An 18350-nucleotide genomic window follows, 5' to 3' on the forward strand; every position below is an offset into this window, starting at 1 on the left:
TAACTCCCGCACTGATGTACCCAAGAGGAAAGGAGCTGAAGCGGATTTGAAAAAAAGAACAGGAGCAACTTTTATCTTGGATGACAAACGTAGAAAAGTCAGAAGGTGGCTCCATTCCAACATAGTGCCTGCGTTGAGTGTCTTACAATCATCTGATATCAGCAGGGAGACAAGAGTGTCCACTGGAGGGCGGCAGAGAGATAAGGCAACAGACAGAAGTTGGAGGTTCTGGAACGAGACCGACTCCATTCCCCTCCTTTTGGGTCTCCGACCCTGTGCTTTCTCTTTCCCCCTCCTCACGTTGAAAAAAGTTATACTTCAACACAGCAAACTTGGCAGGTGATGCTTTGCTTCTGGAGTGTTAAATTAACTCCTACAAATGCACAGGTGGTACAATCTGAGGGGAAAAAAAAGAGCTGTTAGACTTGTTTCATTTGTTTTTCCATTCCCGTTTCACCTTGGGCTGTAACACTGCTGCTCCACTTCACCTCCTAGTCTAAGTGTGGGATTCTTATGTTTTGTCCCTAAACATAAAATAGCCTTACCTTTTGGCTGTTACTCTGCTTTTTTTAGCTTTTCTTTTCGTGGCACAATTAATTTGCGAATATAAGGCAACACCAATAATAAGGTGAAGAACAACACGTGGCCAAGGAAATAAATAGACCTGTACACCTGTAAAGAGAGAGGCACGGTTAAGAATCAGCAAGCAGAGTTGAACTAAGAATAAGAAAAGCAAGGAAAACAGGGTGGTCGTATGTATTGTCTGTTTAGGGCTAGTAAATACCTTCATCCATTTGTCCCACGTGAAAAGGCAAAATGGCACCAGAGAGTAACCCATAAACATCCAGTGGTTAGCCTGTTGTAGCACGTAGAAAATAGGCTGCAAGGCAGTGATGGAGGCCAAAGTGCTTAAGGGAGGGCTGTCCCGAACGAGGTTGATGACCTAATTTAAAAAAAAAAAAAACTTTTCCTCAGTTGGATGTCCTATGGGTGTGTGTGTGCTCTGCAGCCAAAGCATCCATCTAGCTGTGTTAAATTAATCTTAGTGAACAGTCAGTCTAAAAAAGTAATTAAGTAGTAACCTGCTTGAAGCTTTAATCAGAAAAAAGGCTGGATATCAAGAACAGGTTCTTTGCTGAGAGGGTGGTTGGGCACTGGAACAGGCTCCCTAAGGTCATGGTACTGAGCCTCATGGAGTTCAAGAAGCGTTTGCACAACGCTCTCGGACCCATGGTCTGATGTTAGTGGGTGGTCCTTTGGGGACCTGGGAGTTGGACTCAGTGATCCTTGTGGGTCCCTTCCAACTCGGATATTCTATGAAAAGAACTTAAATATAGAATATTGTTGTCTCACTAGTGGGAGATTTAGTGGATGTATTTGGCTCATGTGCTTGTCTTCCAGCCTTCCCAGCTGCCAAGCACTGCAGTTGCCCTCTACTCATATGCCAACTTCTCCACTTTTACCGTAGAAGCTGACAGGAAACTTATGACTTGCCCATACAGAAGCCAGCAACCTACTGAACCCTCACGAACCAAACAGTACTGCGTGTGAACACCAATTTCAAAGTGATCAGATATTAAAGCCTTCAGTGGGGTAGATTCCAGACTCGAGGGAAAAGGCTAACGCAGGTGACCCCATTCTGGTAGGTCAGACGAAGCGCACCTGTCTTTCAACGATGACTATAAGCAACTCCATTTGGAAGCACACCAGGTAGCCAGAGTGCAGTCCGTGCCAAATGGCCAGGAAGAACAGGGCCAGTGCCTGTGACAGCAGTTTGTTCCCCAGGAACTTCAGACGCTTGAAGATGTAGCTAGGGCAGAGAAGAAACAAACCGAGAGTGCTTCTAGTTTATTGTCTGCCCTTCCCTCAGCATGTCAGAGATGCAAGGCCCAGGGGCCCATAGGCCTTTGCATATATCCCTGTGGTGACAGAAACAGCAAGACAGCTCCTCTTATCAGGGCAAAATATACTTCAGCCCTTGTCTTAAAGAAATTACAGCTAATGGGAAGAGGTGGTTCTTCTGACAACACTCACAGAAGTTAAATGTATTTTACAATTCAGTTGTGTGTCCCAGCAAGGTCTGAACCAAAACCCATTTGAGTCATTGCATGTCAAGAGACGTGAAAGAGCTACAGAACTGCTGTAGCAGCTGATACAGTTCTGTAGCTGTTTGACCAAGCAGGCCAAGGGTCTCACTGTAGTTCCATTCTAAACTCTGTCCTCCTGCTTCTACCATCTTCATCTTCTTGCCTATATTAAGGATTGGATCCCTTTTGGATTGGATCAAAAAAATCTATCCAACACAGTAACCTGTTTCAAACAGGACAGCAGCCAGTAGCAAAACGTGGAAGGAAGAGTGTAAGAACTGACAAACAGCATCTAGTACTCCCTTCTCAGCCTAGGATCTTGGTTCTCTTGACACAGACATTACTGACATTACAGAAGCAGAAGTTTCTCCTGCTCACCGGGCCACCCAAGCGTTGGTGTTGATGTTGAAAGAAGCAATGGTCCCTGTGAACAAAGGTGTTGTCTCATACAGCCAGACCTTCATGTTGGCACAGGCATCCCACATAGGCTTTCCATTCTGGTCCTTGCCATTGTACCCCAGGCCCACAAGGATGCAGACACCTTCCTACAGAAAAAGACACAGAAGAAAGATGAAGAGAATTTTTTTTTTTTCAGAAAGGCAGAGCTGGGGAAGTTCTGACTCTGTGCTTAGTGGAGAGTGCCACTGCAGATGGAGAAAATGGCTTAAAAGCCTGATGCCTGCCGTAAGTTGCTAACTTACAGCAACTACTCTGATGTAAGCAACTTGATCTATTGAAAGATGTCCCTGTGCATTGCAGGGGCTTTGAAACTAGATGGCATTTAAAGGTCCCTTCCAACCAAAATCATTCTGTGATTCTGGGATCTGCACTGATCTCTAGATATTTGAATTACTTCAATTTATTGCTAAGTCCAAGACCATACCATGTAGGCTTCAAAGACGCTACATCTGTTCATTTGTCTTATTTCTGGAAAGACTTGACTCACCGTAACAAGCCAGCAGGTTACGTATTTGTAGAGTATAATTTTTCCCCAGATCAATATGTAGCCACAACGGAACCAGAAAGGCTTCTCCTGCAGGAATAAGAGTGAAACAAAAGTGAGTTTACTGGCTATAGTAAGAGTAGATGAGATCTCAACACTGTTTTTAACCTGATCTATATGTTGAGACTACTATAACGACTGGTCTGCCAGGCTACTGGATGGTGTGGATTCATACATGATTTTATCTCCTTTGATAGTATTTGGCTGTACTGAAATAAATACTTTGGGAATACTCTGGGATTAGCATAATCATTGCTGGCATTGATACCCTCATTTATTCATACTGACAGAGAAAACACGGATAATCTGCAGGCAGGAACTGTTTGTTAGTTTTCAAAGAACCTCAAAGATTTTGGTAAGTTTCTAATTCAAATAAGTCAATCTGCAGAATGTGCTGCTGCAAAATAACACTGTTGAGAAAAACAAATCTAGTTGTTCTTTTAAAGCTGATCTGTGCTCAAGGATAGCTTGCATTACAAAGTCCACAAGATGAACCTCCACCTTCAATTTTTAAAATGCCTTGCAAGTTACTCTGCCAGAGTTCTTTGCATGCAATTGTTACACAAATGGTTATTAAAAAGCCACAAAATATGTATGTTACAATTCCAAAAACAACTGTAACATCTAAGATGAATTTTCTATTTGTAAAAGCTTTCATTTGGTTCAGTTCAGCATAACACATTCCTGTTCTGCATCAAACTGAATTCATAGGACAGGCAACAAAGCCAAATCAGTTGTGGGAAGGCATATCACTAGTTGCTGGCTTATCTCCTTTTTAAATTGAGGCAAACCTAAAAAAAAAAATAAATTTCCTTCCTCTACTTTTTAGTGCCCTCCAAAAGAAGCAGAATCCTTCCACATGCCAGAACTGTCAAATATATACATACCATGTAATCATCTGAGATGAGGTATTCATCAGAGATGTACGGGCTTGACAAAGTATAGGTCACTAGAAAGAAGAGACCCAAACTGAGGCGCTTGAGAGCAGGTACAAAACTGAGAAAGAAAAACATGAAGGTCAAAGAAAAGCCCTGGAAAGAGACCTTCAAACTCATAATTTGAATAACAGAAGTGGAGATGAGGAGTTTGGGGAGACAGTGATAGGGAGTCACCATATTCCACTGCAGCAGATGCCTCCGTTTGTAAGATGGGATGCTAATGTTGCCAGGTCAGGGCTGAGTCTGTACTAAACATGTCAAATGGTTGTTGACATACATGCTAGAACATGCTGGAACAATGCTAGGACATTATGCAGAGTTTATGAGGAACTTTTGAATGACTGCATTCTCTTATAAGTCAGTTTTGGTCACAGTACTTCAGTGTCCAGATAAGAAGGCACTCTGCTGCAGGGAGCACATGGAGGATTCAGCGTTCCGGGATCTTAGGAAAGCGAGGGACTAAGTGGCTCTCATTACCTATTGGGTCTCTGGCCTTGAACGTCAGTCATCTCACCCCTTGCCAGTTTCTGATAGTCTGTCATGGAGAACTGAGGTCCCACCATGAAGGCACCATAGAAATAGGAGAATCCTGAGACTTCCAACAAGGTAGGAACTCCCCGGACAGCAAATCGCCGCTGCTCAGGGGTCAGGAACTCCTGCACCAAAGGGAGTGGCATTAACATCATCCTAGGGGATCTCATACTAGCTTTGGATGTTATGTTCTCAGCATAAGTTCTTACTCCCCACGTATATGGCTTTGTACTTCATTGTTCATTCCTCTTCCCACCCCTCTCTGTTCTCAGCCCCCTCTAATTACCAAGAAGGTCCAATAGTTGAGACCAGTTGCACACATCTTTATTCCCCTAAAAGCTCAAAACAAGGAAGAGATCTATTAACATGCATCCCCACCAGCACAGCAGACAATAAAAATGCTGTATCTGACCCTCTTCCCTTCCCTTATTGAAATGGCATGTACCAAGACCTTACCGTCCTACAGTTCCTACCTCTTGATGCAAGAATTCATTGCCAATAAATATTTGAAAATTCAGTTTAGGAGATTTTCAGATGAGCCTTTTTTTCCTGCAGTCAGCAGTGACTGCATGGATGCTGAACATTGGGTCAGACTCCAAACAGAAGGTGGGGAGCACAGATACTTGAAGTAGGATTGGGAAACCGTAACAAGTGTTCTCTCCTTTCCCACACCTTGTACTGTGTGACTTCTCTCACCATTTCATCTGCCCTAACAACAGGGTCCTAACAAATAGTAAAGCGCAACCATCCACAAGGATGTGACATGACTAAACAAAAGAAAGGACGATGGAAACTGAAAACTATTGCTGATGCTCTGCAAGTTAAAGGAATACCACCCACAAGACAGAGCACTAGGGATCAGGGATCTAAAGCAAGAGATACGGAAGGAGGAGATGGTGGGGAATTTGGAAGGGGGCAGAATAATATTCTGACACAATTCAGTGCTGAAGCAACTTTTGTCCATCTGTAATCACTACTCCTTCTGTTCCAAATTATCTCTTTCCACTCTAGAATTCAGTGCCCTCAGATACTCACAGATGCTCTCCCTCTCAGCTATGGCTTTTACCAAACAATGGATGCAGCTTAATAACTTATATCCTTTAAACTTGATTTTCTGACCTCTGCACCACTGGAACAGCAAAGAAGAAGGAAGGAGGAGTGAAGGAGAAGTGGTGTTTTACTCACCAGATCTTTTCCTCCATCATAATAATCAATGGCCAGACCTGGAGGCAAGAAACAACCATTTGAAGACCTACGATGGACTGAGCAAGCAGCCCTCTTTTACCTGAGCCACGGCTTGCACAGTCCAAAAGATAGGAAGGAGGTATCAACTCACCAATCAATTTGAGAGTCAAGACACAGTGTGGCATTGTCCACTTGATGTCATAATGTTCTGTGGCTGTGAAGTAATATCCAGCCATAAGGTATGTCTGAAAGAAACCATTGTTTGTGTTACTTAAACTAATTCCTCCAGCTGTTTTTTATCTGTCTCCACTCTTCCGCCCACATTCACTACTGGGAAGCGCAAAACTGAATAGAGGGCTCTTTTCTACAGACTGATGCAGTAAGAAAGGGAATTTTACCATCTGAAAGAGGAACGTGGTGAAGACAGCAGTGATTGTGCGGCCCATAAGTCTCAGGATGAGGAACTGGATTAGAACACACAGCAGGGAATGAAAGAACTGCATCCCTGTGGGGAGAGAGAGAAAGCGAGTGAGAGGGATGAGGCAGAAACGACATTTTCCCATTACAAGTCCTCCCAGACTGCAGCCAGCCCTGGGACAGGTAGCTCCCTCTTCCCAAGCTCATCTTACCAAAATTGAAGTACGCAATTGAGAGTCCTGTCAACGCATTGTAGAGATGAATGAGGTAGGTCTCCTTCTGGAAGAGGAAATAGCGCTGGAACAAGGCAAAAGGATACCCTGAGGAGAAGGGGGAAAAAGATGGAAGAGTTGTAAGTTAGCGTAGACAAGCAGCAATGTTTGTAAGGGTCCAGATTATAACTTTGCTGAACATATTATTAGGAACATGTACTTTACATAGATACATCATCAACACAGGTCACAGTATACATTCCTGATACTTTATTTCCATCTCAGGGGATAAATGCCAGATGACTTACTCTGTAAGTAAGATATACAGAATACTTTAACAGGAACATTATTATATCACAGTTGATGTTGGAGTGTAAGAAATTCCAGGATTAGTGAATACATGAGGATGGGTAATGCTGAAATACATGAATCAGACTTCAGTGGACTACTCTGACTCATTTCCAAATTCACAGTGACTATAGTAAGAAGACAGATTAAAAAAAAAGGAAATTTTATAGTTTAGAACATTACACTGTCCTGCAAAATTCAACCCCTGCTCCCCCTCAATGAGCTGAGTAACTTTAATCCCAGCGTTCCCCAAGTGACCTCCAGTAGTATATTCTTTCTTTTCTGACTCTCCAACTTTAGATTTGCATCTGATTTGTTAAGTACTAGGCACACAAAGCTGTAACTAAAATCCACTGGGACTATGCATGTAGCACTTTGAAAAAAACAGAAGCATTTCATAGTGAGCAGCAAAGTGGAAGGAGTTTTTTTTCCTTGCATTTTCTGCACGTTAGATCCTGACCCAGTTTAGGAATGCCTACGGATTATTCATCTGTGGCTCCAGAGAGAAGAAAACATTTGTGAAGCACTCTGGTAGTATTGTGAGAAGTGCCCCACAGAATCTCATAAGTAAATTAAATTCTGTTGTCTTAAGGGTTTAGGTGAGGTTCATGAAGCATGCAATAAGCATTGCCACATATTAGACAATAAGTATATTATGTTTTAATACGTATTGATACAGCAAGTGTTGTCCATCTCATAAGTATCTGAAATCTATTCATGCAATTAGTGTTTCTAGAGGCGTATGTGTAAAGGAGCTGAGTTGGAATAGCAGAGGCAACCTTAATCCTGGCATTTCATGGCGTAGGACTGCTTTACTTTGCAAGCTTGTGTTCAACAAAACAAAATCTATCCTACCAAAAAAATAAAAGGAGTGACCTTGCACAATACTGGCACCCACAGGGCTTATTAGCCCAGCTGAAGTCTGTAGCAGTGGACAGCTGTCTGCTACCTGAACTAGTGGGGTAATAGTAGCAGTAGGTAGTCCTGTTTTATATGCAGCAATAATAACAGGTGATGAAATGCAGACTTTGCTGAGCAGTGTTTGATGGATGGAAGCTTTCCAATAGGCAAGGCCAAAACTAGTCATTACTATAAGAGGAAAAGAGAAACTCTGTCACGTTAAGTCAGGTATGTGTATTGCAGTCTGTCAGTGCTAATGTGCTGGCAGGTGGTAACTACAGACATTTTATGGTCCTTCCCTTCTCCCCCAAATCCGCTGGGAGGGAATTACAGCGTTTGGGACTTTTGGGCTCCTTTCTAGATCCCAGAAGGCAGCATGCTCTACCGAGCCCAAATGTATACCTGTTTCTTCTTGAAACTAAACTGCTTTTCCCCATTTCCTCAGCCTCTTGCCGTCTCTCTTTCAGTCTTCCTTTCCTCCTTGTTTCTGTTCCTTCCTCCTTTTGTGTCCTGCACCAGTTTCCACTCTGCAGACTCTTTATCGGGCTGAATAACTGTCCAGTCTCCACATTCCACAACTCTTTGCCCACAGACCCTGGCAACCTTGCTCCTGGATGCTCATTCAGTCTTGCTCTTCCCTTCTGCAAAAACAGCTCCAAATTCCCATGCCTTACCCAAAGCTTCCTTTTCCCTTCCTGCTCCCCTCATGCTTTTCATACAGCCTTGTCTTTTTTTCCCCCCCCTCCACTTGCCTATTTCCCCAGTTCCTTCCATTCTCAGCCTTCTTAGACTCCTGCTCTTAGTACCTGTTTCTTTTCTCACCTCTTTCACCCCTTATTCCCACGTGCCAGGGTGACCAGCTATTTTTGTCCTGCTCCAGCCCTGACTCCCCTCCACCATGGCATTCACCCTTCAGCACTAGTCAGAGGCACGCTCCTCCGCGATCCCTGAATGCCAGCTGAGGAGGAAAGAGGTAATCATCAAAGAGTTCATCACGTAGGCTCTCTGGGATACAAGAGTAATTCAAACAACTAGAACAAATCACATGATTAAAAAAAGATAAGGTATTGCCTGTCAGCCTCATACTCAGAAGCATATAAGTAGAGAGTCTTTTTCCTCATTTCAGTTTTCCTGGGACAGATACTAGTTGAAGTCTAATAAGTATATTAAAAACTGCCCACTGTTTTGTAAAATGGCAAGTGGTAAAAAAAAAAATAAGATGCATTACCATTGCTTTAGATTGAAAGTTAAAATACTGAAGTTTACCATGGAAAAATGTTTTCCCCTTTCGAGCAAAGAGGGAGAAAAATCACATCAGAAATATAGACAAAGTACAATTTATTGCAGTTCATTGACACATATGGTTTTAAAATGTTTTCTCTCAAAAATCAGTGCAATCTGGCTAAATATTCAATTTTCATTAGAAAAAATGTTTTTGTGGGGCTCCACCCATTTCTATAGACAGAATTAAACACCATAACGTACCTCCAATTTCCAAAAGCCAGAAATGTTATCCATTTTTTCCTCATCCTCAACTAGCGTTCCCACTATTTAATACAAGAGAACAAACAGAACAAAACACAAGCTATCTCACTTGTCACACTTACTTCTCTAACTCCACGTAGGAAATGGTATCATGGTTTTGAGTAATGTTGCTCTGAAGAAAAAAAAAACTACAGGCCCTTGCAAATGGAGAGCTACTGATATGCACAGGATATATGTTTCAAGAAAGCTACACGCTTAAAGCTCAGTCTTGGACTACATGGGCGCTGTTCCAGGTCAAAAGTCACAAGGTCAGCCCACATTCTTCTGATAACCAGAGCAACCTGCCGGTACTCTGGACTTTGCAGCTTTGCTGCATGTGGATCATTTTCTGGGTTTCACAACAGCACCAGTTCCACGCTGCAGGTACAAACTTTAATTCGCACGTGGCACTGGATGCTGAACATCAACGGACACTCTATTGTGGTCTGTGTATTTCGGAGCCCTCCCAAACCAGCCATTAAATAATTAGCTATTCTCACTGACACAACGGCAGTATTCCCTCCCCACCACGGCATCCTTGAAAGAGCATGAATTAGCACAGAAAAAGCCAGAAAGCAGGTTTTGAAGTTGCTGCTGCCATGTGGAAAGCTTGCTGTCAGATATGTCAGCTTCAGGACACCACGCGGCTTTTCTTTTGCCCTTCAGAAACAACAGGAATAGAATCCCTGCTCCTTGCTGTCGAGAGATCCTGAGTACCAGCTCCCAGTCTGCCAAATTCATTGTTCACGGCTTTTTCGGGCAGAGATGACTGAGGCAGGAAACCAGCTGGAATACTCCTGGAGAAAACAGAAGGTGACCTTCTGGTCCAAGGTAATTCTTCTTTTCTGTGCAACATGAGGTTGAAAAGCTGCCTGCACACAGAGCTGATTTTTGCCTCCAGATAGGCTTTTTATAGCAGAGAATTAGCAATTGATGTAAATGTGACAAGTTAGCCAAGGCATGCCTTTGATGATAAATTCCTCTTTTTTTTTTTTTTTATTTATAAAAAGGAACAAGAGGACAATCTATGGTTAAGAGAACCCTGGAGCTGGAATGAAACAGCTTCTTTGCCACAGGCATTTGGAAAGTAATGGATCGCTGCACAACATCCAGGTTATCTACAAATACAATTGAGCAAACACAGTAAATGATCAGGAGGCTGGATTAGGCAGGAGGACTAATTGTAAGCAAGAGCAGCATTGTTAAGTTTGTTGTGTTGTAGAATATGTGATTAAGATGCCTGTCTTTTTTCCAGAAATAAAGCTGCCAATAAGAAAACCAGAAACATTTTTTTTCCTGTTCCTTTTATTTCCCTTTTTCTATATGGCAAGTCCTAACTCCATTTCATCTTCAAGACTTTAGATGATACTTTTTTTTTCCATTTTTCCCCTTTGCTGATCAGTTAACTCCACTGAGTTAAAATCTAGCAGATGAATTGTCTCCATTTTCTTACAGGAATGCTAAAACTAAAAGGAAGGTGACAATGGAAAAAAGGCATGTTCAAATGTAAGCCTTACCTAGTATTTTGACTTCAGAGGTGTTCTCTCTATCTGTCTACAATACTGCAAAAATCACACATCTTGTTTAACAATGAGTGCATTTTCATGAGTAGTTTAATTCCGCACTGGAGCGTACTTTTGAAGTCCACTTGTGGTGCTTCAGTGCGTGCACAGCAGAACCACCACTAATTATGTGAACAGGATTCCTTTCAAATGAAACTGAACTGAAAAGGCAGCACAAGAGTACGCTCTGACAGAATAAGTTTTAGCACCCATGATGGGACGGTGCTGGCTCTTACATGTTGAAACCAGCTGTTTGCTTCCCCTTCAGTAAGGTTCTTGTTTGGCCGACCGGCTGGGGACTTGATTTGGGATAAGTTATATCAACTACGAATAACCCACAGAAATATCAGTGAGCCTAAAAATCTTCAAGACGCAGAGGGCAGGCAAAAGACATCCAAAATTGGTGAGAGGTGGAAGATGAGGAGATTAGACCCACTTGCAAGCAAAGCTGCTGATTTCTGGCACCTGTACAAAAATCTTCATTTCTGCAGGTCACTGCTATGCGTGTAGATTAGGAAACCTTTCCTCAGTACTGTTCTTGGCAGGTCTGGGTTGATCGGCAGGTCAGTTCTGGTTCAGGATTGCAAACAGTACGTTGGCCCCCCTCCATACGAGGCAGCAGAACGTGCCAGGTAGCTTGCAAGATGCTGTGTGGTTGTAATAGCCAGACCAGCACCTTTAATTCTTTGGGACTGTACTTTTTTTTTTTTTTTTTTACAGTTTTTATACTCTAAGTCTGAAATTTGTTTTTGATACTGTACAGCCTAAATAATGGACCCCATTCTAGTTTTAGTCTTTGTTTCGAACATGTACGATGTAAAAAAGTCAAAATACTGTATTTAAATCAGAGGCGCCTAAAATCCCCGTAGTTTATTCAGCAATGTGCTGCTACAATCTCCATTTGTCTACTGAGAAAGTGTCCTGCCCTTTAGGGCTACCCAAATTTTTGTTCTCTTTTGCTCTTCCTCTCCTCCTTCCTCTTTCTCATTCTGTCCTGTCTTTATTTTTTTTTTAATCTATACCTATTGGGGGGAAAAAAATTTTAAATGACATCTTTTGGCTATTTCAGATCACACCTAAGTGAATACTCTTATTGTGAATCAAGAGAGTCCATTCAGAATATTTTTCCAAAGATAATTCAGCGCTCTCTGGAAATGAATGTAAGAAGTTGCAAAGTCCTTTGCAAATCTGCGAAGTATTAGCTGCGGGCAATAAAAATAACTTTCTTCCTGAATCCGTGGACACACCTGAAATGGAGGAAGTCAAGAAAAAGCAGAGCTTTGCCTGTTCTAACACAATTTCCAGCTTTTTGAAATGCATTTCATTTTTGCCCCCTCCTATGAAGTGGTCGTCAGTGCCAGTTTTATTACTAAGAGGCTTAAAGCCCTAAGTCACAATAAAAGGGCTGTAAACTAAGCTGCAATGAAATTGGCATTAGAAGAAAGGCTCGTGACAGGTTCAGGAACTCTTCTCACTCTCACGTTGCTCTAGAGTGGTGCTTGGCACTCTGAATATAGTAGTGTAATGCTTTACTACCTATCCATTAAGTGGGAAAGCTGGAGCCAGTCCTCTCTGCCTGACTGCCTACATGACTTGCATGAGTACCAAACCATAGACTAGGCTGTTCTGCATGCCCTTAAGCCTTCTGTCTGAAGTTACGTCTTCAGTTGAATGCAATTATGAGACACTGAGGTAGGGAGAAAGGAGAGGGAAACGTGCAACTCTAGCCTCTTGTTCGGTAAACGTTTTGGGTACGCAGGGAAAAGAGATGTGAGGGGGCTCCCAGCTCCTGATCCCAAGACTTTTAATGCAAATTATAAAGACTCACTGAGACTCGATGCAACTGCGCATGGAACATTTCCAACGATGCCCACAAATCTTGGGCTCAATCTATTGACTGCAGTGGGCATCTCTTCTTACCATTAAGATGGTAATTACTGCTGTTCGTTTCAAAGCAGTAAGAGATTTTGTCTACCCGTAGGATGCCACGCAGAAAACAGAGCCCCCTGATGTCACGTTCTAGCTTACTGCTTGCAAAAGCGAGAAGAAACTGAGAACATGCCCAATGCACATGCTACAAACGCATCACTCTACAGCGCGCGTCTGCCTCCGCACACACTTCCCAACACCTTTTCTGCATCTGTTCTCGTTAGACTAGTCCCTTGTTTGGTTCAATTGGACTAGCCCGGTAGTAACCTATCTGCTTTTTCTGGTTTAGGTTTCTGCCAGGCAAGTAAATTGAATCAGCCCGTAATTACAGTGCCAGAGACAGATGTGGAGAAGCTGCTACATTAACTCACGCTGACCTATATGCATGTCCTATATGTGTTTCCTTTAGTTAAACCAAACATCTTTTTTTTTTTTTTAATAAAGTCTAAGTTGAGTTCAGTCTGTTGTACCTACCGTTGACGTAAAGAATGTTTCGGTTCATTTACACGGCGATTTAAATCAAGCACAAACGAGCGTGGCCTAGACCACAGTTACGAAGTGGAATGACTCTTCTTTTAGAACGTGTACTTTCAGTTAGCCAAAACCGCTTCACTCGGACAGCTCACGCAGTAGCTGCCGTGGGTTCACATCCACTTTTGAGGCTCGGAGAAAAGCTCCCCCTGCCTTTCTGCGGGATGCCTATACCGTTAATTATCAATTTTATTTATTTTTTTTTGGAACAGCTTCACGGGCATCCCCAGAAGCGTACACAGACGGCGTGTGCACGCGCACACACACACACACGCACACACCTGCGCGGACGCTCTGGGAGCCGTAACGCCCTGCCCACCGCCCGCCAGCCCGCGCCCCGACCCCGCACCCCCCGCCCCGCCCGCTCCACGTGCGGCTCGCGCCCGGCTGAGCGCGAGGCGCGCTGTGCTCCGCGACCCGTCCCGCCTGCAGGTGGGGCACGGAGCACCACGCCGGCCCCCCCAGCCGCTGGGGCGGCAGGGCTCCGCTCACCCTGCCGGAGGCCTGGCCCCGACACGGGTGCGGCTCCGACCGACCCCAGCCCCCGGCCCCGGCCCCGGCCCCGGCGCCCCCCGGAGGCCCCGCCCGGCCGCCCTTACCCATGAGGATGGAGAGGATGAGGCGCAGCGCCTGCTCCGAGGAGCCCAAGGCCTCCGCCAGCTGGGCCAGGCCCCGGCCCGACCCCGCCGCCATGTTCCCCGCCGGCCGCCCCGCCGGCCGGCCGCCCCTGGAACCCGGCAGCGGCACCAAAGCCACCGCGGCCCCCGCACCGCTCCCGGGAGCCGCTCGCCGCCCATTGGCTGCGCCCCGCCAGGCCCCGCCCCCGAGGCGCGCGGCGATTGGCCGGACCCCGGCGGCGGGGCGGGGCCCCGCGCTCACTAAGGCAAAGGTTACCCCGCGGGTGGGAGGCGCCACGGGGGGACGTCCCCGCCAGGCGGTGACTGGACGGCGAGGCCGAGGGGGCGGGGCCAGGCCCGCGGGGGGGCGGGGCGGGAGGGGCGGAGCGCGCCTCCCCATTGGCTGCGGCGGGACAGGAGAGAGCAGGGCGGGGAGGGGGCGGGGCGAGGCGGCCGCGGGGTTACTGGCGGGCACGCGGCGCGCGGCGCGGGACCAACGGCCCTGAGGGGGGTGGGGGGCGGGGCGGGCGCCGTGACAGGAACGGGGGCCGTGACGGGGGCCGTGACGGGGGCCGTGACAGGCCCAGGCCCAGGCCCGTTGTCTCCTGTCAGGGGAAGAGCCAGGCGCCATCCCCGCGACCAGTAGCCCCTCAGCTCAGCAGCCAGCCGTTGGGTCTCTCTCCAGACGCCCGCAGTGAGAAGCAATGCTTTCAAACTGCCACAAGGGAAATTTTGGTTGGACTGAAGAGTTCCTGTCCCACCAGGGGAACAGGTGCTCAGAGAGACTGGGAAATCTTCAGCCTTGGAGAGGTAGAGAAGACACCTCAACGAGACTCCGAAGCTGACAGAATGTGAGAAAAATGGAAACGAAGAGTAATCAGTGCAGTCAGGAAGCGTGTGAAGAAGGGAAGGTCTTGACCCTGCCTTCCGTAAGTCCCTTGAAGGCAGCAAACGGTGTGGAGCAGCAGGTCGGGAGGGCCAGCAGGTGTTTAGAAACTCTCCTGGGTAGCCTATTTGAGTTTGCAAATTTTGAGTTTACAAATAGGCCACTGTATTTGTTCACCCTAACTGGTCACTGTTAGCCAAACTTTTTGCAAAGTCCAAGCACCGACTGTTTAATTGGACATTTATGTTTTTTGGACCAGTTTCTCAAGTCAATGAGGTCTACGGATGCATACTGACTCTGTCCCACCCCTGGTCGTATTTGACAAGGAATGTGCATCTCAAACTGCTGTGTTTGTAGAAGTTTCATGAAAATGGAGAGCCAGATTGGAGAGAGGGGCCTGCTGGCATTGCTGCTGAATGAATCCACTCCGTAAGCAAAGTTCCTCCAATGTTTTATAAAATTAAATTATCCTACAGATTTAACACTTCTTCTGGAGTTACAACCTCTTAAAGTTTCCATCCTGCTTGACTGTACTGTTGACCGATAAGGGATTGTTATTTTCATGTCATTAAAAGTCCATGAATGAGTTAAAAAGTGATGAGAACATTCATGTAAGAAAGACCCACTGACGACATGTAAGCAGTAAGATGCAAATATGACTTCTGCCTCAGAGAGTCTTTAAGCTTTATATAGCTGAAAATGGGAGAATATCCCTGGGAAAGATAACCATATGTTAGCCCTTAAAACTCCATCCTTAAATCCCCATCTCTCTCTTCCCCTCCCCTCATCCTTCCCTTTTCCTCATTCCTTCTTTTTCCTTGCTCCTCTTCATCCCCTTTACATAAAAACTGAGATCATACACGGAGGGTTATTGCAGATACTGTGGCAATGGCCTTGGTATGGAGGTCGGGCTGAACGTTGGCACCAACGATGCCACTGTTTCTGTGGCATGCCTTACCTTTCCTCGGGCCACTTGTACTCTGCTGGGCTTGCCAGTAGGGCTTACAGCGGTGCGTTTAGCTTTCTGCACACAAGACTGCATCTCCTGACCAGACAGAACTCTTGTTCCCGGCAGATGCAAACCCCTGCTTTTAGAAGGGCAAGATGCTCCTTCTGGTTTTGGAGGCCACATCTGCAGCCAGCAAAAATGGCTCTGGACTGCAGTCACTCTCCACCAGTGTTCTTCTGAAGTTTTCTGTCAGTCCATCCACAACTCTGACATGCAATTGCAGACAAAAGGAGCGTTAAGGCATTGTATGCTGGGCTGGAGAAACTTCTGGTCTAGGTCCTTCATGTTCCTGAAGTAGCTCGGGAAACAAACCTATGAAACATGCCTTTAATGCACAGAGTAACTTATTTGAGATGTCCACTCTTTGTAAAATAAATAGAAATCACTCTAGTGTTTGAATAGGCTTGCATTCAGTTAGCTATATGTATAGGGAGATTTAGACTTGGTTCTGCAATTTGCTGTTGTCACAGAAGGGTTTCAGAAGCAGCATCTGCTCCTGAGATTGCCTAACAGTTTCCGCTGGAAAGTTCTGTTTTCAGTTGCTTGAAACTAACTACATTTGACCTGTTTAGATTAAATGCTAGATAACCACTTCGGGTCAGAGCATAGTAGCGGATTTCGAGACTCAGATCTCGATGAGTGCCATTATTTTTCATTATTATTATTACTTTTAATAGTCAAGGCACTGCTGCGCTTGGGAGGAGGAAGTACAACCTAAAAAAACCCTGAAAATATATAGCGATTTTATGACGCTACATTGGCATCAGCGTCAAACCTCAAGTTCACGTATGCTCAGCTGTTGAGGAAGCAATGTCGCTGCTGAAGCTTCTGCAAATTTCGTTCCCATGGACGGCGTTCCGGTCTTTCGTGCAGCCTTGCCCAGCAGGGGATGCACCCGGCGGTCTCTGCTGCCCTCTCGCGGGGCTGGCTCGTCTCGGGGACTCGCATACCCTTGGCTCCCTGCTGATGGATTTCACCTAATTAACGTTAGGTGTTCACTTTTAATATTTACTCCCTCTGTTTTATGTACTGACTCACTGATTCCAAATGGAAAAAAATGTGGCTTTTCTTAAGAAATCAGGAAAAGCTTTTTTTCTTTTTTTTTTTTTCCCTTTTTTTTTTTTCCTCCAGTCTTCCTGGGGGACGGTGGTGGTGAACAAGCCAGTCAAGCCTGTTTGAGACAATAATTTTAAGAAAACATGAACATTACTACTCTTCAGAGCATCTGGCAGGAAGGTTATAGCTACACAGCTCTGACTCATCTTAAGAAAAGTTTTGTCTTACACAATGAAGGAAGCAGCAGCACTTTGGGAAAAGTAGTATGTGGTCATGTAACTTAGGAATTTAAAAGAATGCATGTGCCTCAGAGCAGAATTACAGTGCATTGGCAACCTTAGTAGTATCATTTATTGACCTCAATTTTATGATTTTGCTTCTTTTGAACTATTATTCAATGTAGTTTCTGACATAGTTTCAGTGAATTGTAAAATATATTACCTGTTTCATCTTATGAATCGTTACAACAACATAGACCGAGGCATACGCAAACAAATGCTTTATGTTTATTCAATTTAAATATATACATCAATATCACTGCATAAATAGTTAGCATTATAAAGACATGTACCCAAACAAAGCGCAGCTGCCTTTTTATTTAACTAACTTCACCCACCTTTTTTTTTCTTAATAGGTATTTGGTTTTCTAAGAATTATTAATATTCACACACATCAATTTACCACTGCTACAGACCAGTTGAGTCAGGTTCATATGAAAATATACAATTCCCTTGTGATTACATGACATGCAAAATATATCAGCACTCATTTGTTTTACTTCTGCCATGCCATTTTAAAATGACATAGTGACTTGACGAGTTACTGGCAGTGTCTTTGCCCAGTTCAGAGGATAAAACGTCTCCCTGATATTTGTTGTGTGTCTCTCATCACTGTTTTCCCCATTCTCAAAACTCCAGTTAGAAACATCATGATATGATCCCAAGAGACATCAGAGGTGAGATGACAAATTATTTTCTTTCTCTACCTATTCTCGGTTTGACAAAGAAAACAGATTAGGCACGTTATTCAAGTAAAACCTTTTTGCTGACTACAATGAAGTCAATTATGATTCATCTGTAGGTGTTTTTCTCCCTTGACAATATAAAGGAGTCTTTCACATGGGCTTTGCTAGCACACTTTACCTATGGCCTGCTGAAACTTGAATTTTTTTCTCTTGGCCAAAACAAGCTCTGGAGCATGATGTGCTGCTTCTAAAGTGTAGAGTGTGTGGTGGAGTTTTACACAGTCGTTTACAGTCCTGTCCCAGTGTAGCTGGTTTGTGAGGAGGAGGGGGTTTCTAGAGTATTAGTGACAGGTCTTTTAGCTTGCACAGTGGTATTTTCGTCTCGGCTTGGTTTGTGGTCGTTGGCTGATTTAAGGGCCCTACCTGGCATAAATTGTGAATCTCCTTTCCTTAAAGGTCTTAGATCTAACTTGCTCCAGGGCTAAGCCTGGTGAACAGTTGTTTTTACACCAAGTTCACTCGGTAAATAAAGAAATGGTTAGGTGTTCTTAGTAGAGTTCTTATACGAGTGAGGCCATAATAAAAAAATAGTCGAGCAATGCATCCTAACTCCTGTTGGTAGCCTCAGAGAGGCACAATATTGAAGGGCCA

General features: G+C 44.6%; 1 protein-coding gene across 1 annotated transcript; it reads right to left on the reverse strand.

Moving 5' to 3' along the window:
* Window positions 1-45: 45 nt before the first annotated feature.
* LPCAT3 (lysophosphatidylcholine acyltransferase 3) lies at window positions 46-13960 on the reverse strand. The gene is made up of 13 exons (XM_083798549.1): window positions 13767-13960; window positions 6374-6481; window positions 6143-6249; window positions 5896-5989; window positions 5745-5782; window positions 4506-4684; window positions 3978-4086; window positions 3034-3120; window positions 2466-2632; window positions 1663-1810; window positions 785-943; window positions 546-672; window positions 46-397 (listed from the first exon to the last, which is right to left on the reverse strand). Exons 1-12 carry the CDS (start codon window positions 13858-13860, stop codon window positions 556-558), a joined length of 1407 nt encoding a protein of 468 aa, XP_083654675.1. The 5' UTR covers window positions 13861-13960; the 3' UTR covers window positions 46-397; window positions 546-555.
* Window positions 13961-18350: the final 4390 nt, after the last annotated feature.

Source organism: Anser anser (genome assembly GCF_964211835.1).
Source record: "Anser anser genome assembly, chromosome: 1".
Taxonomy (NCBI): domain Eukaryota; kingdom Metazoa; phylum Chordata; class Aves; order Anseriformes; family Anatidae; genus Anser; species Anser anser.